Source organism: Scyliorhinus canicula, chromosome 16, assembly GCF_902713615.1.
Source record: "Scyliorhinus canicula chromosome 16, sScyCan1.1, whole genome shotgun sequence".
NCBI lineage: Eukaryota > Metazoa > Chordata > Chondrichthyes > Carcharhiniformes > Scyliorhinidae > Scyliorhinus > Scyliorhinus canicula.
The window spans coordinates 25,365,740-25,392,887 of NC_052161.1; the positions used below are offsets into that span (position 1 = coordinate 25,365,740).

Here is a 27,148-nt window from a genome sequence, read left to right on the forward strand (position 1 = left end):
TTTAACCTGAATGATCTGATTATTCTAAATTATTACGATTATCAGGGATGTCCAAACTGTGCAACAGTGCACCTGCAACATTTTATGGGACCACTTCAAATAGAAGCAGTTCTGTAATAAACTCCCAACATTGGTCACTCTTCTTACATGTGGAGATGCTGGCGTTGAACTGGGGTGAGCACAGTAAGAAGTCTTACAACACCAGATTAAAGTCCAACAGGTTTGTTTCAAATCACTAGCTTTCGGAGCACTGCTCCTTCACATGAGGAAGGAGCAGTGCTCCGAAAGCTAGTGATTTGAAACAAATCTGTTGGCACTTCTTACTGTACTCTTCTTAAAGAATGGTCAAAAATATTTATCCTGCTGTGTTAGCTTATCTGGATCAGCTATGTCTTTGTCATTTATAGCAGTAACAGAAATACAGTGAACAAAGTGCACTTTCCTCATGAAACTGCAAGATTCCCTCATTTTATATCAATACTGCTATTTGAAGTGGTGAGGTGGCTAGTTACCCAGGAGTCTCTCTTTAAGAACAGAACCCAGACTAAGTTCATCCCAACAGTAACGGACTAAGACAATGGCAGATTTACACTGAAATTTGAAAGCCTGATGCTGACATCACCGAACCAAATATGGGACCCAAATCCCTTGACGTCAATGGCAGCGAGAATTCACATTTCTATCGGCCAGAATAATGGAAGCGCTCGGGGTAGGAAAGAAGCTTTTCCTCGCTGGAAATACAGCTGGTCCAATTCAGCTCATATTAACTGATATCCATTTCAGCCCCTAATCAGCAGCGACATAATTGGCAAAATAAAAAAAGATAAAGGTTGATGATTCTCCACTTGACCAATGCTCCCCAGGAGACATGCGGAAATGCTAAAGTGCTTTGAAATGGACATTTGTTGCGTTTAAATTGATGTGTTCCAAAGATAAAGCAGGTTTTTTTTACATGACCTTTGTATTACTCAAAATGCACAGCGCAGTGTCATTAGGCGCATGTATCAGTGCAAAAGATCAAAGTTCTTCAGAACATCAGACAGCAAGGCATAAGGATTGGCCATTTGGTTGAGTCCTACCAGAGTTAATTTGCCATCAACGTGTCATTATGTAGCTCCAGGAGTGCTACGTGATCTCTGCTTCACCAAAGTCATCATGCTCCATGTGAAAGTTTTAATAATGAGCATTGGCAAACTAGTCAATTGTAGGAGCAATCGTAGCTCAGCTAAGTCCTGTTGCCATTCAACATCAAATGTCGAGCTTCAACAAGATTTATTAGCTAGCGATCCTGATTGAGAACTTTGGCTGATCTTTATTTTTCCTATTTTCTGCCAAGGAAGCTGAAGCCAGTTGTAACACTCTGCTGCCAATATGAGCTCAGCTGGCTGAGCACTGATTGAAGCCAGTGAACCTCCTGCTTTATATGGCTCAGAGCCTTCATGTACTGAATCATCAGGGTGGGTGCAAGCATCGCTTCAGCATTGGACCAAAAATTTAGGTTTCAAATGCTGCATGTTCTAACTGGAGTTTCAGGTGGGAGCAGAACTAAAGGGAAACCAGTTTGCTGTTGTGCTCCATGTCAAAACCTCCTCTTGTATCTCTCCATTGTTAATTCCCTCTTATCTCTCCATTGTTAATTCCCTCTTATCTCTCCATTGTTAATCCCCTCTTGTAGAGGGGATGAAGAAGGTGAAAAGTTATTTTAGGTGTTGAAATTCTTGAAGGTAAATGAGCTTTCATGTTTGCTTCGAAATGTTAGTGGCCTGCCAAAGAGCATTTTTATTCAACACATCATGTCGGTTTGAGCATATGTTCAATTAGCCGGCAATGCAGCTCTGATTCTAAGGGCAAAGATACATTGGGAGTATTAATAGAGTTCTAAATATATTCTAAATATATAAAGTTATAATTAAAGTATATATTAATTAACAATATACCTGGCAAAATACAACTTTAATTCCTTTCATTAACAAGAGAGAGAGAATATAGGTACTAGCTTATTGTTCATCAGGGAGGGAATGTTTTCAGGAGTGTTCTTTATTTATTCAAAATATCCCACCTATGTTTATACTAAAATCCATCATTATAAAAATACTTTCTATCATTTTATACAATATGGGAGATTTCCTGGTTATTTCATTCTTTATCCAATTTGTCTACTTTGGTGGCAACTGTGATGAATGTAGGTATTTCAGATATATTGTATTATAGAGATTTGGTGCAGTAAGGATTAAAAGCCGTGTTGGTGTGCATGACTGCTGCAGTCGTGTTTTTAAAGAATCCTGGTTTGAAAGGTTTTGGATGCTAGGAGTGCAATTAGGGCATCGTAAAATTTGGGCAAATGTTGTTTTGTTTGATTAAGGGGGATCCCTGTGCAGTTAATTAGATACATCGATGGGATTTACCGACCACCCCGCTGCGTGTTTTCTGGTGGCGGGGTGGCCCACCAGTGGGATCTACTGACCCCGCCATTGCCAATAGGATTTCCCGGTGACAGAACCCCTCGTCACTGGGAAACCCATGCGCTGGCATGGGACCGGAGTTTCCAGCCATCTTGAAGAGCGGGTAAATCTTTCCCATTGTGTTTCAGGTTGGTAAAATTATGTAATTAATGGGAGGAGCTAAGGTACCAGGTAATTGGCAGAAAAGCAGTTTAGTTGAGTTTTATATTGAGTTCAGTTAAAGATGTGTCTGTAGACAGATTAGCGGTTTCTTTTCAAGCAGTTCAGAAATGTGTGATTAGAAGGTGAGCTGAAACAAGCTGAGAAGCAGATTGTGAAGCAATACAGCCAAAATCTCTGCATGGTTCTGACAGGATTAAGGTCTTTCCTTTTAAATAGTTTCAAATAACACCCCTATATTTCTGAGTGACAGCTGTATTTCAAAGACGAGAACTGAGATTTTCTTTTGTTGCTTGAGTGGGAATAAAGATAGCAGTTAAGGGTTATTGCGTCACTGTGTTGATTAACATTGTTTAAGGGATAATTTTAAGCTATTTTCTTGAGTGATGTTAAATATAGTTTAATACTGTGAGAGTAATAAAATTTGTTTTAAAATACCATATCCCTATTTTTTGTGAAATAACTCCTGGAGCGAGGTATCCTTTCCTCACAGTCTTACAAAATTAAAATAAAATTTTGGTGTTTCTGTCCGGTATCCTAGCCACATTTGAGGTCTGGTCTGGGATCATAATACATCACTGAGATAGAGAGAGAAATAGAGAGAGAGATAGAGAGGAGTTTGCATCTTATATCTTGGAGAAAGCCTGGTCATTTTAATGGGGACGATAATTTCAGACCAGCTATGGAGATGGTCCAAACCAAGAAAAAGGCACATTACTCGTCAAATACTGCATACTTTCCAAGAAATGTGGTTTGACGTGATCCCCTTTACTAAACCAGAACAATCAAATTACACAGTTAATCGAGAAAACTACCGCTGTCTGCACTGTCCATAGTTGAAGCTCAGTTTGCATTTTCATATTTTATTCTGGCTGTTTAGTATCTGCTTGCCTTACCTCATGCATTTTGATGTACTTTGTCCTCCAGTATTGCTGGTTTGCATCAGTATCATTATTGCATGAATGTCGACATCTTGTTTATCGTAATGTAGCATTTTTTCATCCCAAAGTGTCTATGTTTCAAAAATTTATACTCCAGAAACATATCGAGAGGTTCGTGGTGAGTTATTTTCTGAGAGACACGATCAGTTTCTATATGATGTTACCAGGAAAATAGTTTTACATGCTTGTTTTTTTTCTTTTTAATATCCCACAGTCGCCAAGGACACTTTCCCCCACACCTTCCACCGAGGTCAGTAAATCCCTTCGTATTCAGTTCTCAGTTCTTCTTCATGGTCTTCATTTGCTTCATGCAAGGGTGTAGGCTTCAGTGGACCAGTTTGTCCGAACAGTTTTTCCTGGATGCTGAAGCAAAACACATTGCATTGTAGCCAAATGTAACCCTCTCCCACTTTACAATCTTAATGGTAGATATGCTGTAAATCATAAAATGCTGGAAATGCACAACAGCATCTGAAAGGGAAAAGACAAGGTAATATTTTGCTGGAAAGGTGGATGATGATGAAGGGTTGCAACTCAATGGTTTTATCTGCCTTTTGCCTTTCAAATGCTGGCACTCCTGAAATTTACTGTTGCCTCGTTTTTCAGGACAACTTCCCTAATTAAAGCAAGTTATCAGGAGGTCTTTGTTGTAATTAGTATTTTAACATTGCATTATAATCTCTGGGTGTAACTGTGAAAATGTTATCCTTTGTTGTAAGATTTCTAAAACAAAGCTGACACTGCTAGTGACGACTGAATGTCTTTTTGAGTTTGTGTGACTGACATTTTGAGTCTTTACTAGTGAGCGTGGTTTAATAAAACAAATATAGAAGGAACTAAACCATTAAACAAATACCCATTAACAACAAGGTATCCATTAATTAGAACACCAAATTCCTTACAGTGATATGCATTCTAATTTTTATTTCACAGTGCTTGCATCGGGTATTTTCACTGATGTGAAATGTATTACATTTGTGAAAGTAGCAATGTAGTGTTATTGCCTTGTTTGGGGCTCTATCAATAGCCAATGGGAGTGAAGGTCATTGCTTGAACTATCCCAAAGAATTATTAGTTTAGGGCCACTGTGAATTTTTAAATTTTGTCTATTTTTATAACCAAACAGTGCCAATTTTTGCTCGGAGCATTCATGAATCCTGGGCATTCACACTCTTAAAATGTAATGTGCTCAGAGCTATATAATATGCAACTGTTGAGGAATTATGATTATTGGCACTTTTTTAAAAAATCTCCTCTTTTTAGCTCCCCTCCCTAATGATATTCAGCAGTTAGAATCATTTCTGAGAGAGCACATGAATCACTGTCACCGGTTTTCCCAGTCTCCGTTCAATATTCTTCCATGCAACATATATAATGTTGGGGGCTCACCATCTGGACCTCTGAGGCACAATCTGAACGGCATCCCCTAACCGATGGACACTTTGAGTTGATGCATGGTTACACTGAGCCGTGGGAATGACAGCTCAATGAAACATTCTTGAAGTGTTGTCACTGTTGTAGTGCGGGGTAAAGTGGCAGGCAATTTATACACAGCTAACAGTAAGTTGCATCATGTTTACCCTTCAAGCTTTCCTTCTTCCTTTCCCCATGCGAAAGGTGGTGAGCTTCACTTGGTGACCCCTGGAAGGTGGGGGGGGGGTCCACATGGATGAGTCCAAACACTATCATTCTGGTGCTGCACATTGTTCCTGAGGGACTTCTTTAAGTATGTTCAAGATCATGTACACGCACTGAGCTGTCGCTGCCATTGGCTATTTCACAGGTTTCTATAATTGATCAGTGGTTTTCATGACTAAATTACGATTATTCTCATTCCATATTGACAGATCTGAAATCTATACCAAGTGCCACATAAAATCGATTATTTTCACATCTATAATCAATCGGGTCATACGACCACACACATGCGGTGGATAATTAGTCCGAATGCAGACATGATAAATGATAAGGATAGATAGCACAATCAGATACTTGGTTTAATCAATGAAGAGCATTACCAGATGTGCTCTCACAATCAACAATTGATCTGTGCCCTCGAGGAAGTCATTTTTCCTTTCTTTCACTGTCTCAGGTATACACACTGCATCAGTCTTACTCCGCTACCTTTGAGTCAAAAATATATTCTGAGGATTTTAAAGAAGGGACCCAAGAAAGCTGGTTTTAAGTCTTTATTCCCCTCCCCCACCCCCCTCCCACCCTCGGAAACTCTCTTCCAAAGCCATTGAATCTCACAATCGACCTATGCACCCAGCTTCGCTAACTCTCTGCCTACTCGTTGTCAACCTCCCTGTTTTGTAATAAGAACATAAGAACTAGGAGCAGGAGTAGGCCATCTGGCCCCTCGAGCCTGCTCCGCCATTCAATTAGATCATGGCTGATCTTTTGTGGACTCAGCTCCACTTTCCGGCCCGAACACCATAACCCTTAATCCCTTTATTCTTCAAAAAACTATCTATCTTTACCTTAAAAACATGTAATGAAGGAGCCTCAACTGCTTCACTGGGCAAGGAATTCCATAGATTCACAACCCTTTGGGTGAAGAAGTTCCTCCTAAACTCAGTCCCAAATCTACTTCCCCTTATTTTGAGGCTATGCCCCCTAGTTCTGCTGTCACCCGCCAGTGGAAACAACCTGCCCGCATCTATCCTATCTATTCCCTTCATAATTTTAAATGTTTCTATAAGATCCCCCCTCATCCTTCTAAATTCCAACGAGTACAGTCCCAGTCTACTCAACCTCTCCTCATAATCCAACCCCTTCAGCTCTGGGATTAACCTAGTGAATCTCCTCTGCACACCCTCCAGCGCCAGTACGTCCTTTCTCAAGTAAGGAGACCAAAACTGAACACAATACTCCAGGTGTGGCCGCACTAACACCTTATACAATTGCAACATAACCTCCCTAGTCTTAAACTCCATCCCTCTAGCAATGAAGGACAAAATTCCATTTGCCTTCTTAATCACCTGTTGCACTTGTAAACCAACCTTCTGTGACTCATGCACTAGCACACCCAAGTCCCTCTGAACAGCGGCATGCTTTAATATTTTATCGTTTAAATAATAATCCCGTTTGCTGTTATTCCTACCAAAATGGATAACCTCACATTTGTCAACATTGTATTCCATCTGCCAGACCCGAGCCCATTCACTTAACCTATCCAAATCCCTCTGCAGACTTCCAGTATCCATCTTAGTGTCTTCTGCAAACTTGGACACATTGCCCTTGGTCCCCAACTCCAAATCATCTATGTAAATTGTGAACAATTGTGGGCCCAACACGGATCCCTGAGGGACACCACTAGCTACTGATTGCCAACCAGAGAAACACCCATTTATCCCAACTCTTTGCTTTCTATTAATTAACCAATCCTCTATCCATGCTACTACTTTACCCTTAATGCCATGCATCTTTATCTTATGCAGCAACCTTTTGTGTGGCACCTTGTCAAAGGCTTTCTGGAAATCCAGATATACCACATCCATCGGCTCCCCGTTATCTACTGCACTGGTAATGTTCTCAAAAAATTCCACTAAATTAGTTAGGCATGACCTGCCTTTAACGAACCCATGCTGCGTCTGCCCAATGGGACAATTTCTATCCAGATGCCTCGCAATTTCTTCCTTGATAATAGATTCCAGCATCTTCCCTATTACCGAAGTTAAACTCACTGGCCTATAATTTCCTGCTTTCTGCCTACCTCCTTTTTTAAACAGTGGCGTCACGTTTGCTAATTTCCAATCCACCGGGACCACCCCAGAGTCTAGTGAATTTCGGTAAATTATCACTAGTGCATCTGCAATTTCCCTAGCCATCTCTTTTAGCACTCTGGGATGCATTCCATCAGGGCCAGGAGACTTGTCTACCTTTAGCCCTATTAGCTTGCCCATCACTCCCTCCTTAGTGATAACAATCCTCTCAAGGTCCTCACCTGTCATAGCCTAATTTCTATCAGTCGCTGGCATGTTATTTGTGTCTTCCACTGTGAAGACCGACCCAAAAAACCTGTTCAGTTCCTCAGCCATTTCCTCATTTCTCATTATTAAAACTCCCTTCTCATCCTCTAAAGGACCAATATTTACCTTAGCCACTCTTTTTTGTCTTATATATTTGTAAAAACTTTTACTGTCTGTTTTTATATTCTGAGCAAGTTTACTCTCATACTCTATCTTACTCTTCTTTATAGCTTTTTTAGTAGCTTTCTGTTGCCCCCTAAAGATTTCCCAGTCCTCTAATCTCCCAGCAATCTTTGCCACTTTATATGCTTTTTCCTTCAATTTGATACTCTCCCTTATTTCCTTAGATATCCACGGTCGATTTTCCCTCTTTCTTCCGTCCTTCCTTTTTGTTGGTATAAACCTTTGCTGAGCACTGTGAAAAATCGCTTGGAAGGTTCTCCACTGTTCCTCAACTGTTCCACCATAAAGTCTTAGCTCCCAGTCTACCTTAGCTAGTTCTTCTCTCATCCCCTTGTAATCTCCTTTGTTTAAACACAAAACACTAGTATTTGATTTTACTTTCTCACCCTCCATCTGTATTTTAAATTCCACCATATTGTGATCGCTCCTTCCGAGAGGATCCCTAACTATGAGATCATGAATCAATCCTGTCTCATTACACAGGACAAGATCTAGGACCGCTTGTTCCCTCGTAGGTTCCATTACATACTGTTCTAGGAAACTATCGCGGATACATTCTATAAACTCCTCCTCACGGTTGCCTTGACCGACCTGGTTAAACCAATTGACATGTAGATTAAAATCCCCCATGATAACTGCTGTACCATTTCTACATGCATCAGTTATTTCTTTGTTTATTGCCTGCCCCACCATATCGTTACTATTTGGTGGCCGATAGACTACTCCTATCAGTGACTTTTTCGCCTTACTATTCCTGATTTCCACCCAAATGGATTCAACCTTATCCTCCATAGCACCAATGTCATCCCTTACTATTGCCCGGATGTCATCCTTAAATAACAGAGCAACACCACCTCCCTTGCCATCCACTCTTTCTTTCCGAATAGTTTGATACCCTCGGATATTTAACTCCCAGTCGTGACCATCCTTTAACCATGTTTCAGTAATGGCCACTAAATCATAGTCATTTACGATGATTTGTGCCACCAACTCATTTACTTTATTCCGAATACTACGAGCATTCAGGTAAAGTACACTTATGTTGGTTTTTTTACCTCTGTTTTGAATCTTAACATCTCCAGTTTTATTCCTTTTGTTATTACTGGGCCTATTCACTGTGCTCCCCTCAGTCACTGTACCTTGTACTGTCGCCCTTATGGATTTCTGACTATGTCTTCTCTGCCTTGCACTTTTCCCCTTACTTCCTTTTGTTTCTGTCCCTGTTTTACTACCTTCCAACTTCCAGCATTGGTTCCCATCCCCCGCCACATTAGTTTAAACCCTCCCCAACAGCTCTAGAAAACACCCCCCCTAGGACATCGGTTCCAGTCCTGCCCAAGTGCAGACCGTCCGGTTTGTACTGGTCCCACCTCCCCCAGAACCGATCCCAATGCCCCAGGAATTTGAATCCCTCCCTCTTGCACCATCTCTCGAGCCACGCATTCATCCTATCTATCCTGACATTCCTACTCTGACTAGCTCGTGGCACTGGTAGCAATCCTGAGATTACTACCTTTGAGGTCCTACTTTTTAGTTTAACTCCTAACTCCCTGAATTCCGCTTGTAGGACCTCATCCCGTTTTTTACCTATATCGTTGGTGCCTATGTGCACCATGACAGCTGGCTGTTCACCCTCCCCCCCCCCAGAATGTCCTGCAGCCGCTCCAAGACATCCTTGACCCTTGCACCAGGGAGGCAGCATACCATCCTGGAGTCTCGATTGCGTCCACAGAACCGCCTGTCTATTCCCCTTACGATCGAGTCCCCTATCACTATAGCCCTGCCATTTTTCTTCCTGCCCTGCTGTGCAGCAGAGCCAGCCACGGTGCCATGAACCTGGCTGCTGCTGCCTTCCCCTGGTGAGCCATCTTCCTCAACAGTATCCAAAGCGGTATATCTGTTTTGCAGGGAGATGACCGCAGGGGACACCTGCACTGCCTTCCTACTCTTGCTCTTTCTTTTGGTCACCCATTTTCTATCTCCCTCAGTAACCTTCACCTGCGGTGTGACCAACTCGCTAAACGTGCTATCCACGACCTCCTCAGCATCGCGGATGCTCCAAAGTGAGTCCATCCGCAGCTCCAGAGCCGTCAAGCGGTCGAACAAGCTATATTATAGATGCTGTTTGTGACTTTTCTCTCAATAAAAAATGAGTCATTCTGAGTTAGTTTTGAATCAAGTTTTTTTTTTAAACTTGGTGTGTTTTCCTGTCTGACCAAGAGAGTGCACTCTAGTAATTGTGCAATATACTTTCACTTTTCACTGGATTAAAATAACAATGGCTTCTAACAAACCTGGAACAAATGCTGTATTTCTTGGAGCTTTCTACCTCTCTGCAATGTTGACCATAAATTCGGCTCATAAAGAAGTTAAGGGAGTATTGAGGGACCATTGTTTTTCCTGACGTATCCAAGCCAATGTTAATGGAGTATTATTGACTTGGAAGTGAAAACGTTCCACTCGGTTGAGGGGGGGGGGTGTAAAAGGGGAAACTGTAGCTTCAAAAGTATTGAAAAGCAGATTTTCAATTAAAGTAATATTTGATGAGATTGTCAGTCTGTTTAAAGACCTCATTGGCCAAATGGAGATTTTAATCAAAATAATAGCACAAGTACGCCTAGCAACACTTGCTTTACTTTTCTAGTGTAGTCTCTCATCATTTGGGACAGATGTGAGAACTAAAGGAGTAACATTGGCTATAGTATTCGGTGAAGATTATCACAGCTGGCAACAGAACCAGAGCTTTGTGATAATAAAATTGCATGATTCTCTGAAACAACATATGTTTGGAACGCCCAAACATCTGGGACTTGTTGCACATTTCAAATATGAGCTTAATGTTTCCAGATGACTTGTATCTAGATTGAGAAAAATGAATAGGACAGTTTGACAAAGTCGCATTGACATTTGGGCCTAAAATTAATTGTGAATTTTTTCACAGAACTGTTTACTATTTTCCTTGTCATTCCCACTTGTCAAAAGTATTTGTTAACAAATTAAATTTAATACCTGTGGGCATGCCAGCCTAGGAAATTGTGAAAAACAACATAGAATCCCCACAGTGCAGGAGCAGGCCATTTGGCCCATCCAGTCTCCACCGAACCTCCGAAAGAGCACTCTACCTAGGTTCACTCCCCGCCTACCACACCCTATCCGAGTAATTTCCATCCTCGCCTGCACATCCCTGGACGCTAATGGGCAATTGACCCTGATTTGAAAAGTGTTTTGATTTCCCCAGTTGCTGCTCAAGCTCATTTGCATATCGCCTTATGCCAAATCTGCCATGGGTCAGTGCAATCAAGCAAGATTGTAAAACTCGGGGCTGGCATAGTGGTGCAGTGGTTAGCACAGCTGCCTCACGCCGCCGAGGACCCGGGTTCGATCCCGGCCCTGGGTTGCTGTCCGTGTGCAGTTTGCACATTCTCCCTGTGTCTACATGGGTCTTACCCCCACAATCCAAAGATGTGCAGGGCAGGTGGATTGGCCACGCTAAATTGCCCCTTAATTAGGGAAAAAAAATTGGGTATTCTAAATTTATAAAACAAAAATGGTAAAACTCATTTTTATAAAACTTTGCTTAAAAAATACTGCTTGATTCATTTAAGAGTGGTAACTTGTTACAGTTTTATTAATGCAGCTGAAAATGAGTTTACCACAAAAAATAATTATTTTAAATCACAAGAGCCATTTCACCAGCTGTGGTAAACCCAATTTTACATTACTGAAAATGACTTTTTAAAAATATACAAAACTATTTTCTAGTTATATTACAGTCGGGTATGTGGTGATCTTTGTGAGGTGGTCTTCAGGATGGAAAGCATAATGTTCACAAAGACACTTGAAGCTAGGTCCATCAACAAAGCTAAATTTATTTACACTATTTAAATTAAAGTTTTACACTTATTCCTACAGTAAACAAATAGATTATATTGAACTACACTCGCTAACACTATCTCTATACTCTAACTGTAACTATATTCTATCCTCTCTAGCTCTACTATGCACTTCACCCTAGTCTTCCCTTCTCTACTCCACTCTCTCCCAGAAGCCGGAGTGCCTTTTATAGTACTGACCCTAGCTCCATCTAGTGGCTGATTGTGACATAACATTAGCTCGTCACATGCTGTACATTTCTAGAACACCACAGAGTAGACAGTTTTGCAGTAATCAAAATTTACATTCAGGACCTTTTAAAACTAGCCTCTTAATGTTTTAGCAGCTGAAAGATCCAGTTTAATTGTTGGAACAAAAGCCCGCAAATCACAAACTCCCAATGCTGGTTGTTCACCCTGAAGACAATGGATACGGGCTGTAATTTTCCAGAACTTCACGCTAGTGAGATCTTTCCAGTCCCGCCAATGTGAACGGAGACTTCAATGTCAGCCCCACTGCAGGTCCATGGACCGGGATTCTTCGATACGGCGGCTAAGTGGTGACACCGGTGTAAACACCGGAGTGTTTCACGCCAGCATCAACGGGCCCCTTGGCCCAGGGATTCAGTGGCCCACAGGGGGCCAGCACAGCGCCGGAGTGCTCCATGCAGCTCCGCCTGCCGATACGCAGCCCTGCACTTACAGCCGCAGGTCTGCACATATGCGCGGCGGCCACCTGCGGCCCCAATCCCGCGCAACATGGCAGACGCGCACAGCAGGCCAGTGTGGAAGAAGGTCGGCCCCTCCCAGATCGTGCGCGCCCGCTGATTGGTAGCCCCCAATTGCAGCCCTAGCTGTTGTGGAGGTCCCCCCGGAGACTAATCCACCTCCCCCCACATCAGGATGGCCACCGCAGCCGCGACGCCGAGCTCCCGCCGCGTGGAACCATACGAGAACTACGCCGGCGGGATGTCGCGGTCGACCGCGGGGCCTATTTCAATGGCCCCCGACTGGCGCCGCATCGATCACGCGTGCGCGGCTGGTGGTGAATCTCCGATTGCCGGAGAATCGCGGAAGTGGCGTCGGACCCGTTCGCGAGTCTGACGCAATATTCTCCGTCCCTACACCGAGTGCGATTGCGGTGCGGGGGCTTGGAGAATCCCGGCCATGGTCTTTGTGAGCAGGACCTGATTCTAGCACAGTGTATTGAAAACTAGTGCAAAAGGGCAGCATGGTGATGCAGTGGTTAGCACTGCTGCTGCCTCAGGCACTTACAGCCGCAGGTCTGCACATATGCGCGGCGGCCACCTGCGGCCCCAATCACGCGCAACATGGCAGACGCGCACAGCAGGCCAGTGTGGAAGAAGGTCGGCCCCTCCCAGATCGTGCGCGCCCGCTGATTGGTAGCCCCCAATTGCAGCCCTAGCTGTTGTGGAGGTCCCCCCGGAGACTAATCCACCTCCCCCCACATCAGGATGGCCACCGCAGCCGCGACGCCGAGCTCCCGCCGCGTGGAACCATACGAGAACTACGCCGGCGGGATGTCGCGGTCGACCGCGGGGCCTATTTCAATGGCCCCCGACTGGCGCCGCATCGATCACGCGTGCGCGGCTGGTGGTGAATCTCCGATTGCCGGAGAATCGCGGAAGTGGCGTCGGACCCGTTCGCGAGTCTGACGCAATATTCTCCGTCCCTACACCGAGTGCGATTGCGGTGCGGGGGCTTGGAGAATCCCGGCCATGGTCTTTGTGAGCAGGACCTGATTCCTAGCACAGTGTATTGAAAACTAGTGCAAAAGGGCAGCATGGTGATGCAGTGGTTAGCACTGCTGCTGCCTCAGGGCGCCGAGGTTCCAGGTTCGATCCCGGCCCTGAGTCACTGTACCTGTGGAGTTTTCAAATTCTCCCGTGTTTGCGTGGGTTTCGCGCCCTGCAACTTCAAAGATGTGCAGGTGTGGTAGTCACCACGTTGTATATATCACCTATGAGATGTAATAGGGTAAGGCTCATGTACTAGAGGTACGGGGGGTAGATCCTGTCTGCTGGCTCCACCCAGTAGGCGGAGTATAAATGTGTGTGCTCACCGAGCTGCAGCATTTCGGCAGCAGCTGGCAGGAGGCTACACATCTCTGCTTAATAAAGCCTCGATTACTCTCTACTCTCGTCTCGTTGTAATTGATAGTGCATCACAGGGTAGGTGGATTGGCCATGCTTAATTGGCCCTTAATTGGAAAAAGTGAATTGGATACCTTAAATTTATAAAATTAGTGCAAAAGATCTCTAGTTACCCACCAAATTCACACTTATTTTGTTTCTGCCTTCTGCTCAAGCCGAACTTCTTTCCTAACTATAGATCGAACAGGTTTCATTTTCCCCTCCCCAACCTTTCAAGCTGCCGTTTTTCTATCCTCTTACTTCAGTTCAATCTGATATCCTCCACTCCCCCTTCCCCATCGGTTGATCCTGGCCTGGATACCCTGGTCTTGAACTTTGGCCTTCCATTCCATCTCGCTTCCTCTTTACTCTTTACACATCCCATCTCCCTCATCATCAATGTTGTGCCCAGCTCTTTGCCTCCTGTTGCTGGTCGCAGTCATTCATTCATCGCCACTTCACGCTGTGAGTAGGCATTCTAATTTTGCATGGATTCCCACCTGCTTTGTGAAAAAGCACTTGATTGGTAGAGCGTAAGCATCAAGGAATAAGACCTAAAAACCATACTGACCTTCACACACAAAGATGCACACTGCCCCTGAAACATGAAATGCTTGCATGAAACATAGCCGGTTAACATAAATAGGAATCTAGGAACAGGAGTAGGCTGTTCAGGACCTTGAAGCTGCTTCACTGAGCGATTATATTATGGCTGAACTGTATCTCAACTTGCCTTTGCTCCATTTTGCTTAATAGCACATTATAACACACACATTACATTAGATGTAATAGAATGGATTATAAAAATCTCTCAAGTATTTTAATTACTCTTGCGTTATTTAATAGTGGTCTGTGGGAGTGTAGAATCCATTTATTCCCCTCACAGTTCTTGAATACTTCTCAAAACCTGCACTCAGGCCTTATTCAAAGGTAAATGAAGCCTGGCCATTCAACAATGCATGAGAGAAGTGTAGGGAGCTCTCCTTGCTGTAATATTCCCTTCTTTCACAGTGGTGTCTGGTGTGCCTAAACAAGGTTCCTTGGGAATGCAGTATGACATTGGGAGCCAAATAATGTAGCAAGTTGAACCTTGAACGTCACAGTAATGAACATCCACGATGCAACCCGTTGTGCTAGCCTGCAAGTCTTGGGAAAATATAGTGGTAATGACGGATGGGTCCATCAGTGCATTCAACTGCAGACTATGCTGCGTCTAACTTTCATTATTAATACATTCGCACCATTCTGTTTTTATACTGTCCGATCAATCCACTGTTGAATTTTGTGTAAACATTCCAGTATATGTCGTGTTCGCATTCAAAGAAAATAATGTTTAATATAACTCTCTGGCTTGTCTGACTCGAGTGTGAAATATATGTAAATGTATTTTAGGGGTACCACGATGCACGGGATCGAATGGTGCATAGATCCTCCAGTCAAGGCTCCATCAACTCTCCTGTCTATAATCGGCATTGTTATACACCCACTGTTGCCCGCTCTCCACAGCACTTTCACAGACCTGGTAAGTAAAACAACCCAATGGCAAAACTTTAAAACCCAAAAGAAAATGGGGATTTTTATTTTGACAATGAAATTCTGAAAGTAATTCACAGAATGGACAATTTTATTTCAAGTGGCGAGTCACAAGTGGGTTTTCTTGCAGGCTCGAAATATACTTTTGTATTTCTCAGCTATTATACTGTTTCATGTCTGAGAGAAGATGGCAAGCTGTGGATTGAACGACGTTGCAAGTTTTCAAATGCAGAAAATTGCATGTTGCTGGTGTCACTGAGTGCTAAAATCCGTCCCATGATCTTGCAAAAATGAGCATAATCATTTTAAATCATGGAGCTTAAAATAATGTAAGGTTTGTGTGATGCTCAATTTTACTGGAGTGCTCATTCTGAATGCGGACAGGCATAACATTGGCTAGTTTCAGGGAGAAGCCTGTGACCTTTGTTTGATCGACAACACAAAAAGTATACAAGGGCAAAAACATGGGGGTTGATTTTAACCCTAACCACCCAGTGGAAAGCAGACAGATGAGTAGTTATACTCTCTTTGCAGCAAAATGAACAACCAATTAAACTAAATCAAATAAACTGAGAGAAGATGAGTAGTTATAGATGAGCATTTTCCTTTCCTGCCCAGACATGGCTGTTTACCGCTGTCTCGAATACAAACCTAGCAGCGTTTTCTAGGCAGATATCTCATACGTTTATGTAAGCTGTTCAAGCAAGAGGACTTCAGTGGTACTTTAACCAGGACCTTAAGCAGGAAAACTTTCCCATCAAAATGAAGCAGGTCAGTAGTTGTTAGAAAGGATAGAAATTCCCTCTAGCTTAGTCAAAGAATGCCCTTTATGAGGTCAGAATAAGCATATGTTCCTGCTCCAATCATCATGCCCCTGCCCCTCTCAACCCCCATTACCTCCCACATGGTCCTGCCCAAATCTCTTCTCTGCCATTTATATGGAAACCACAGGCCTGCTATACCCTATTCCCTCTGTTCAGACAGGAAGGGGACAAACAGCATATCCCACTGATCAACAGCATATCCTTCTGAACAACTCCATATCCTTCTGAACAACAGCATATCCTGCTGGCGAACAGCATATACCGCTGACCAACTGCATATCCCGTTGACTAACAGCATATCCCATTGATCAACAGCATATTCTCCTGACCAACAGCATATCCCACTGACCAACTTCATATCCCATTGACTAACAGCATATCACACTGACCAACAGCATATCCCACTGACCAGCAGCATATTCCCCTGACCAAGAAATATTCCCCTGACCAACATCATATCCCACTGACCAACTGCAAATCTTGCTGGCAAACAGTATATCCTGCTGACCAACAACATATCCTGCTGACCAACAGCATATCCCACTGACCAACAGCATATCCTGCTGACCAACAGCATATCCTGCTGACCAACAGCATATCCTGCTGACCAACAGCATATCCTGCTGACCAACAGCATACCCTGCTGACCAACAGCATATCCTGCTGACCAACAGCATATCCTGCTGACCAACAGCATACCCTGCTGACCAACAGCATATCCTGCTGACCAACAGCATACCCTGCTGACCAACAGCATACCCTGCTGACCAACAGCATATCCTGCTGACCAACAGCATATCCTGCTGACCAACAACATATCCCACTGACCAACAGCATATCCTGCTGGCAAACAGCATACCCTGCTGACCAACAGCATATCCTACTGACCAACAACATATCCTGCTGACCAACAGCATATCCTACTGACCAACAACATATCCCTCTGACCAACAGCATACCCTGCTGACCAACAGCATACCCTGCTGACCAACAGCATATCCTGCTGACCAACAGCATATTCTCCTGACCAACAGCATATCCCACTGACCAACAGCATATCCTGCTGACCAACAGCATATCCTGATGACCAACAGCATATCCCACTGACCAACAGCATATCCTGCTGACCAACAGCATATCCCACTGACCAACAGCATATCCTGCTGACCAACAGCATATCCTGCTGACCAACAGCATATCCTGCTGACCAACAGCATATCCCTCTGACCAACAGCATATCCATCTGAACCAACAGCATATCCTGCTGACCACCAGCATACCCTGCTGACCAACAGCATATCCTGCTGACCAACAGCATACCCTGCTGACCACAGCATACCCTGCTGACCAACACATATCCCACTGACCAGCAGCATACCCTGCTGACCAACATCATACCCTTCTGACCACAGCATATCCCACTGACCAACAGCATACCCTGCTGACCAACAGCATATCCCACTGACCAGCAGCATACCCTGCTGACCAACAGCATACCCTGCTGACCAACAGCATATCCCACTGACCAACAGAATACCCTGCTGACCAACAGCATACCCTGCTGACCAACAGCATATCCTGCTGACCAACAGCATATCCTGCTGACCAACAGCATATCCTGCTGACCAACAGCATACCCTGCTGACCAACAGCATATCCTGCTGACCAACAGCATACCCTGCTGACCAACAGCATACCCTGATGACCAACAGCATATCCTGCTGACTAACAGCATATCCTGCTGACCAACAGCATATCCTGCTGACCAACAGCATATCCCACCGACCAACAGCATATCCCACTGACCAACAGCATACCCTGCTGACCAACAGCATATCCCGCTGACCAACAGCATATCCCACTGACCAACAGCATACCCTGCTGGCAAACAGTATATTCTGCTGACCAACAGCATATCCTGCTGACCAGCAGCATATCCCACTGACCAACAGCATATCCTGCTGACCAACAGCATATCCCACTGACCAACAGCATATCCTGCTGACCAGCAGCATACCCTGCTGACCAACAGCATACCCTGCTGACCAACAGCATATCCTGCTGACCAACAGCATATCCTGCTGACCAACAGCATATCCTGCTGACCAACAGCATATCCTGCTGACCAACAGCATACCCTGCTGACCAGCAGCATATCCCACTGACCAGCAGCATATCCCACTGACCAGCAGCATACCCTGCTGACCAACAGCATACCCTGCTGACCAACAGCATATCCTGCTGACCAGCAGCATATCCTGCTGACCAACAGCATATCCCACTGACCAGCAGCATATCCCACTGACCAGCAGCATACCCTGCTGACCAACAGCATACCCTGCTGACCAGCAGCATACCCGGCTGACCAACAGCATACCCTGCTGACCAACAGCATATCCCACTGACCAGCAGCATATCCTGCTGACCAACAGCATACCCTGCTGACCAACAGCATATCCTGCTGACCAACAGCATATCCCACTGACCAATAGCATATCCTGCTGACCAACAGCATACCCTGCTGACCAACAGCATATTCTCCTGACCAACAGCATATCCCACTGACCAACAGCATATCCTGCTGACCAACAGCATATCCTGCTGACCAGCAGCATATCCCACTGACCAGCAGCATATCCCACTGACCAGCAGCATACCCTGCTGACCAACAGCATACCCTGCTGACCAACAGCATATCCTGCTGACCAACAGCATACCCTGCTGACCAACAGCATATCCTGCTGACCAACAGCATATCCTGCTGACCAACAGCATACCCTGCTGACCAACAGCATATCCTGCTGACCAGCAGCATATCCTGCTGACCAACAGCATACCCTGCTGACCAACAGCATATCCTGCTGACCAGCAGCATACCCTGCTGACCAACAGCATATTCTCCTGACCAACAGCATATCCCACTGACCAACAGCATATCCTGCTGACCAACAGCATATCCTGCTGACCAGCAGCATATCCCACTGACCAGCAGCATATCCCACTGACCAACAGCATATCCCACTGACCAACAGCATACCATGCTGACCAGCAGCATATCCCACTGACCAACAGCATACCATGCTGACCAGCAGCATACCCTGCTGACCAACAACATATCCCACAATTACAAGTAGTATATCAAAATTTTTTCCAGTTTATTCAACCAGTTAACTACATTATAATTTACAACACGGCATTATGTTACAATGCAATGTTTTGCTTGATCCTATGTTTCCATATGATCTGCTCATCAGTTTTTATGAACCCCGGCCTCAGCTTTTCATCTAATCGGCCCAAAGGCCTGTTCTGATGAGGGGCTGCTAGTTGCCTGTGTACAGTATTCTCTGTATCTGGACACGAGTGGTTGCAGCTCCCCTCACAATGGTTCTTTCCCATTTCAATGCAATGGGTTGAATTTTACACTGGGACAGGGTCCCTGCCCCGAATGAAAAAATTGGAGGTGAGACCACATGCACGAGACCAGCTTTCCCCAGCGGGGGAGATGAACGTCGAGGTGGACAAGGCAGTGGGGTTGGGGAAATATGGGGCGGGAGAATATCTTAGGGGAGCCTCTGATCTGTAAAGGAGAACTGAAAAGGAGATATTCTCCAGGACCGGCTACCAGTACGCCAGATTTTACCTGTTGTACTGGACACTTGACGTCGCCCTCCTCAGTCTAGGTAGAATCCCAACAGTGGCAGGAGGTGGCCTTCAAGTAACCAATAATTGGCTACTTAAGGGTCTACATTAGTACAGGGTGAGTGGGCCAACTAACACTTTCCCCCACCATGGGTAAATTTACATCAAGGCGGGTAGGCGCAAGAACTGTGCTGCATACCTGGCACCCCATTTTATGGCCAACCCACCTGTCAACTTGCCCCGAGAGAGCTGTAAAGTTTTGACCAATGTTATACCCCATGTAGGTAACATAGAACAATACAGCGCAGTACAGGCCCTTCGGCCCTCGATGTTGCACCGACATGGAAAAAAACTAAAGGCCATCTAACCTACACTATGCCCTTATCATCCATATGCTTATCCAATAAACTTTTAAATGCCCTCAATGTTGGCGAGTTCACTACTGTTGCAGGTAGGGCATTCCACGGCCTCACCACTCTTTGCGTAAAAAACCCACCTCTGACCTCTGTCCTATATCTATTACCCCTCAATTTAAGGCTATGTCCCCTCGTGCTAGCCACCTCCATCCGCGGGAGAAGGCTCTCGCTGTCCACCCTATCTAACCCTCTGATCATTTTGTATGTCTCTATTAAGTCACCTCTTAACCTTCTTCTCTCTAACGAAAACAACCTCAAGTCCATCAGCCTTTCCTCATAAGATTTTCCCTCCATACCAGGCAACATCCTGATAAATCTCCTCTGCACCCCATTCCAAAGCTTCCACGTCCTTCCTATAATGAGGCGACCAGAACTGTACACAATACTCCAAATGCGGCCGTACTAGAGCTTTGTACAACTGCAACATGACCTCATGGCTCCGGAACAGTTGGGCCTTGCTGGTCAAGATAGTATCCCAATTATTGATCCCTTATCAATCCTGGAATCACATTGGAGTACTTCTAATCAGCCTGACATTAAATGTTGGCTAAACAAGGGGCTGGTTTAGCACAGGGCTAAATAGCTGGCTTTTAAAGCAGATCAAGGCAGGCCTGCAGTGCAGGTTCAATTCCTGTACCAGCCTCCCCGAACAGGAGCCGGAACGTGGCAACTGAGGGCTTTTCACAGTAACTTCATTTGAAGCCAATAAGCGATTTTCATTTCAAATGTAATGCTGTTTGGCATTTTTGTATACTCAATATGCTGATAAGATTAATGCCCAATGCTGAATCCTTGCTGATGTGATTGGTGGAATAACCCTGTCTGCCTTAAAAAGACCCAAAGTGGTTTGTCTGTTACAACGGTAAAATGCCTTCCATTCATATACTGGTGGAACTTCTTTACTCCATACATGAGTGACAACCTTTTCTTTTCAACCTGAGAATAGCCTTCTTCAGCCGCTGAGGGGGTTCTGGAGACATATCCTAAAGGTCTTTCAGACCCATCTTCGTAATATGAAAAACTGCACCAACAAGAGAGGCGTCACGTGTTAATACCAATATTCTGTATGGGTCTAAGTGCACCAGTAAACAAGATAAATGTAATAACTGCTTTACCTTATAAAAAGTTTCTCTCTGAGGCTTCATCCAAAACCAATGTTGGTGCTGCTTTAGTAACATATGTATGGGGGCCAAGAATGTCGACAAATTTGGCAGAAAACACCCATAATAATTCACCATTCTGAAGAACGACTTAAGCTCAGATGTGTTTCTAGGGGCTGGTGCCTCCTTTATTGCTCTAACCTTGTCTTCTTTGGGGTGCAACCCATGTACATCTACCTGGTAACCCAGGTAATGCACTTCATTGGCCTGGAAAGTACATATCTCCTGCTTGAGATAAAATCCAACCTCTTGAAATTTTCTCAGCACCTCTTCCAAGTTAGCTGGATGCTGTGCTTCCATCAATCCCATTATCAATACATCATCCAGGTATACTATCACATGTGGCAGTCTTTGCAATACACTTTCCATCATTTTCTGGAATATGGTACAAGCTGGCGACATGCCGAAAGATAGGCGCATGTACTGAAACAAACTCTTGTGTATGTTAATTGTAACATAACTTTGGGAAGCATCGTCCAACTCAAGTTTCTGATAAACATGGCTCATGTTTAACTATAAGATTGGCCTCCAGCCAGCTTTGGAATGAGGTACTTGTCCATCTTGGCAACCTGATTCATTGTCAATTTGTAGTCCCCACCGATGTGAACGATCTTGTCTGGCTTTACCACAGGGACTATGGGGGCTGCCCATTCTGCAAACTGGACTGGCCGGATGATTTACAGTTCTTCTAACCTTTTCAATTCTGTCTCCACCTTTTCTGCCAAGGCATAGGTTATGGGTCTGGTGCTGACAAACCGTGGGGAAGCCTCTGGGTCTACGTGGAATTTCCTTAGCTCAGCACAAAATTCATTTTCGTACTTTATTAATTCTAGCAGGCCTCCTTCTTTTATTTGAAACATTTCTGTCCAATATAGTTTAATTTCTTTGAGCCAGTCGTGGCCCAATAGACTTGGTCCTCGGCCTGACACAGCTATCAGTGGGCGGTGGGCAAATTGCTACTGATATCTCATTGGTACGGTGGTAGTGCCCATGATCTTGATGGCCTCTCCTGTTTAGGTCGCTGATGTCTTCCTTAAACCCAAAGGCTGAGCCCCTTTTTGCAAGTACCTGTATGTGTGTTCCCCTATTATGGTAGTGGATGCTCCCATGTATACTTCCATCTCTATAGGTTTACCACCAACCAAAAGCATCACTGTTCCCTATGGGGGAGCTATTTGTGAAGCAATTCAGGATATGCAGGACGCAAATTTTGTTATCGCCGCCAGCGAAGAGCTGGAGAGTGGCACCTGAATTGGCGCTGAGTATGGACCTCAAATTTGACCGGACGTCTGATTCTCCGTTTGATCGCAATTCGCGTTTGCAGCTTCGTGAGGGAGAGAATTTCGCCCAGTGTCTTCACTTTTGGTGTCACTGTTGCCTGCAGCTTCCACCCTAACTGATGAACCAAGCTGCCATTTTGTGTACTCCGAAGCTCCTGTGTGCCCTTCTCTGTGCTCTCCATCACAAGTGCTATTTCCAGCGCCTCTTTTAAATTTATGTCTGTCTCCGCTAATAGCTTTCTCTGATGGCCTGGTCATTGACTCCATAAACAAAGTAATCCCTCAGCATTTGTTCAGGTTGTAAGTTGCAATGGTCTCTCCTGGGGCTCCCTCCATGGAATTGAACTTAAAATGCTACAGGATGACTGAGGGCTTTGGATGATAATGTGCCTTCACCAAATCTACTGGGCTGAAATCTCTGTTATTGGGACTATGTCCCCATGCCAGCGCCAGAACTGTGGAGTCTCACACCAGAAAAGCTGGCATGAAAGGGCCACATATTCGAGCCCTGCAGGGGGCTAGCAGGGACCCGGAGGAAAGCTCGCAGCTTTTGCTGCAGATACGGGCCTCCGCACTTCCGGGTCGGAGGCTGAGCATGCGCACGACGTGTATAAGGCCCCTCCTGCCCTCCAATCAGCCAGCCCCAACTAGGGTGGCCGCAGACTGAGTCCGCAGCCGCCAGGCTAGTTTCCCGACCGGCTGGACCACATTAGATCCACGCCGTTGGGACTTCAGCCATTCGGGGGCAGAGAATGGCGGATCGGGCCTCCAGCAATGCCCCCAGGTAAGTGCTGGGTGGGGCGGAATACTCTCCGTGGACAGCACTTTTTGGGGCCCTGCAGAATCGGGCAACCGCCGCCGGTCCCGATTCCGTGCAGGGAAATGGATTCTCCGCCCCAGCGGCGGCTGCAATTTCGGCGTCAGGGTGCGGAGAATCCAGCCCACTATCTCTGTGAATCAACTAGAATCAGGTGAATTCGCAGAGATAGTGGGCTGGATTCTCCGCACTCTGACTGTGGTTAGACTATATCACTGGTCTTCCCCTCCTCCTCTATTTCACTAGCTATATAATAGTGAGATAGACATTCTATATACTGTGCCAATCCTCAAAGGGATCTAATTGACTAAATAAAGGAATTTTGCCTTGGGCACGCTTCTTGTTTTACAACCTGACTTTTATTTAAACGGTTCCATACTCATTGTCTTGGGACCACAAGTCCTCTGCTTTATCCTCATTGCCAATTTAGTAGCCTTGGCTCACCGGCTGGGTAGGAAACAACCAACATTTATTCACAGCGTATTATTTTACCGAGTTTATGCCGAGTCCAGAATCGATCTGAGGCAAGACCCGCACTTGCTAAGGTTATCCTGGCCCCGATTGTTTTTTTGGGTCATGTGACCCTTTTGACTGATTGCCTCTTAAAGGGGCCAGACACCACAATGCCCCTTTTTTCTGGACCCTTCAGCCCACTCCCAGACCAGAGGAAATAGTTTCACTTTGTCCAACCAAATCATTTAATCATTTAATAACGCATTAATTAAATTATCCTTAACCTTCCACACTCCAGGGAATGCAAATCCACTTAGTTACATTCTTCTCTCTGACATAACATAACAATCATACACAGGTATTGTGAAACAATAATGTAGGTTCTTTATTAAAGATACGACCATGACGTGGGCGATGTCACAAGGAGGCTCGTATAGAACATAGAACATAGAACATTAACAGCGCAGTACAGGCCCTTCGGCCCTCTCGATGTTGCGCCATCCTGTGAAACCCCTCTAAGTCCCTCTACACTTTCCTTACCGTCCATATGCCGATCCAATGACTATTTGAATGCGTTTAGTGTTGGCGAGTCCACTACTGTTGCAGGCAGGGCACTCCACGCCCTTACTACTCTGAGTAAAGAACCTACCTCTGACATCTGTCCTATATCTATCTCCCCTCAATTTAAAGCTATGTCCCCTCGTGCTGGACATCACCATCCAAGGAAAAAGGTTCTCAATGTCCACCACCCTAGCTATTCCTCTGATTATCTTGTATGCCTCAATTAAGTCACCTCTTAACCTTCTTCTCTCTAACGAAAACAGCCTCAAGTCCTTCAGCCTTTCCTCATAAGATCTTTCCTCCATACCAGGCAACATCCTTGTAAATCTCCTCTGTACCCTTTCCAATGCTTCCACATCCTTCCTATAATGCGGCGACCAGAACTGCACGCAATACTCCAATGTGGCCGCACCAGAGTGTACACTTGACTTTCGTCACTGCAGCTTGCAGACTAACTACAAATCATGGAACTAATACATCGCATCCTGTCAAAATGTGTAATGATTGATAGTAGTCTAAGACACATACCCTCAAAGGTGCATGACATCTTAACACAACACAATTATGCAACACTGATCTAAATTAATTTAATGCCAATGGCATATACTGAAACAAACTCTGAAAATCTCAGCAAATAGGTTCACCTTCGAAGCTGTTTGTGGTTCTTTGTTGTTTCTGTTCCTATGTTATTCAACAGCTCTAAAGGGATATACTTAAGTCTAAAGTACACAGAGAAATTGGGTCTGAAATGATTTGCAATATTGCACACTCTTGGTTCTATTTCTTGATTCAGTTGAGTCAATGAAAGGATTAGATCCCTCGACTCTTACCATTTTCATTAGGCACACATGTTTCCTTTGAACCCATAGCTGCTGCCAAACTTCACCATCCAAGTAAATAACACAATCGGAACATATTTTAGGCAGAATTCTCTGTTAGCCGACACCAAAATCAGGAAAGGCGATTGGGTAGATAATCGGTTCTGTCGCCAAAATCGTGGCAGGCGCTCATTTGATGCTAAATCACAATGCTCCAGCACCTCGACAGCAGCATCAGTGCATTCTGGAATTCACATACAGTAGACACCGTTTGCGTATCATGATCGGGCCCGACCTGGTATTCTCCGGGGCTCCCGCGATTCACCGCCTCCGATGGGCTGAGTTCCCAACGGCATGGTTCAATTGTGCTTTAAAAATTGTGAAACTGGTATGGCGGCTGCTGAAGGAGAGAAAGGGGGTACGGAAGGTGTCCAACATCGCCATAGTTTGCTGACAGTTGTGCCGCTGGCCGGGGCGGGGGGGGGGGGCGCTTCTGCCAGGGCCGGAGGAGTAGTGGGGGTGGCAAGGAGGGGTTAGGGAGGACAAGCATGGAACACCATTGCCGCTGCCGGCAAAGCAGCCATGCAGCTGCGCACACAGCTAACAGCCCACTTGGAACCTAGCGCCATGGGTCGTATGAAAATGAAATGAAATGAAGATTGCTTATTGTCACAAGTAGGCTTCAAATGAAGTTACTGTGAAAAGCCCCTTGTCGCCACCTTCCGCCGCCTGTTCGGGGAGGCTGGTACGGGAATTGAACCGTGCTGCTGGCCTGCTTGGTCTGCTTTCAAAGCCAGCGATTTAGCCCTGTGCTAAACCAGACCCGGGTGATCCCCCGGGTGCCCTTTGGCCCCAGCCGACCCACCAAACTGTATGGGCGCACTCCAGCACAACCAGTGCCATGTTTTTGGTTGGGATAAGTGAATGTAGGGAGTGTAATGTATATGTGCGACTGCAGCTTGTCAGCCTCCCGAGTGTCGATCATGGACCCGGCGAATCCCACGCCGTATTTCATTGGAATCAATTGTGTTCCACGTGGCACTGATGTTAGCCCCTCAACAGTAGTGGAATCGGTCCAGGTGCAATGCTGGTTTTTGGTCGTAAAAGTCCACGGATTCTGCTTTATCGTCAACACTTAGGGCGGGATTCTCCGTTGCCCGACGCCAAAATCGTAATTGGCGACTGGGCGGTGAATGCGCTCCGACGCCGAAATCTGTTCTGGCACCAGTTTGACACCGGTCGACCATGCTCTGCCCCCTCGGAAAGGCATCATCGCGACGTGCATTGCGTGCCGTTGCCGTTTCACCGGCCAGCCCACCCGGGCGCGAGTTCCCGACGGCACGGGAACAATACTATTCTGATAGATTTGTTTAGATTTTGACGTGCTGTGATCAAATATATGTTTTGACCTTTTAAATATGTGCTCATGTTTCGTTGCAGAGAAGCTCTTCACGGTCCTGCACAACACCTTTCCCAACTTCCGCACACCTTACAATTCAAAGGACCAAGTATTCGAACATCAATAACAAGAACTTGCATTTATGTAACGCCTTTACGTAGGTTAGACATATGGGCGGCACGGTAGCATAGTGGTTAGCATTGTTGCTTTCACAGGCCAGGGTCCCAGGTTCGATTCCCCGCTGGGTCACTGTCTGTGCGGAGTCCTGCACGTGCTCCCCGTGCTGCGTGGGTTTCCTCCTGGGTCTCCGGTTTCCTCCCACAGTCCAAAGACGTGCAGGTTAGATGGATTGGCCATGCTAAATTGCCCTTAGTGTGCAAAATGGTAGGAAGGGTTATTGGGTTACGGGGATAGGGTGGAAGTGAGCGCTTAAGTGGGTCGGTGCAGTATCCTCTGTCACATTGTGAAGCCTTACCCTAATCTGTTAACGTATAGGGAGTCCAA

The 27,148-nt window shown here is 45.3% G+C and overlaps 1 protein-coding gene across 7 annotated transcripts in view; it reads left to right on the top strand.

The window, feature by feature from the left end:
• ablim1b (actin binding LIM protein 1b) overlaps positions 1–27,148 on the top strand; it is a 408,263-nt gene that overhangs the window by 343,580 nt on the left and 37,535 nt on the right. For all 7 annotated transcript variants that reach the window (XM_038773460.1, XM_038773458.1, XM_038773461.1 and 4 more), the window contains 2 exons: positions 3,777–3,812; positions 15,137–15,266. In XM_038773460.1, coding sequence (XP_038629388.1) covers positions 3,777–3,812; positions 15,137–15,266 — 166 coding nt within the window. The remainder of the gene's footprint in view (positions 1–3,776; positions 3,813–15,136; positions 15,267–27,148) is intronic.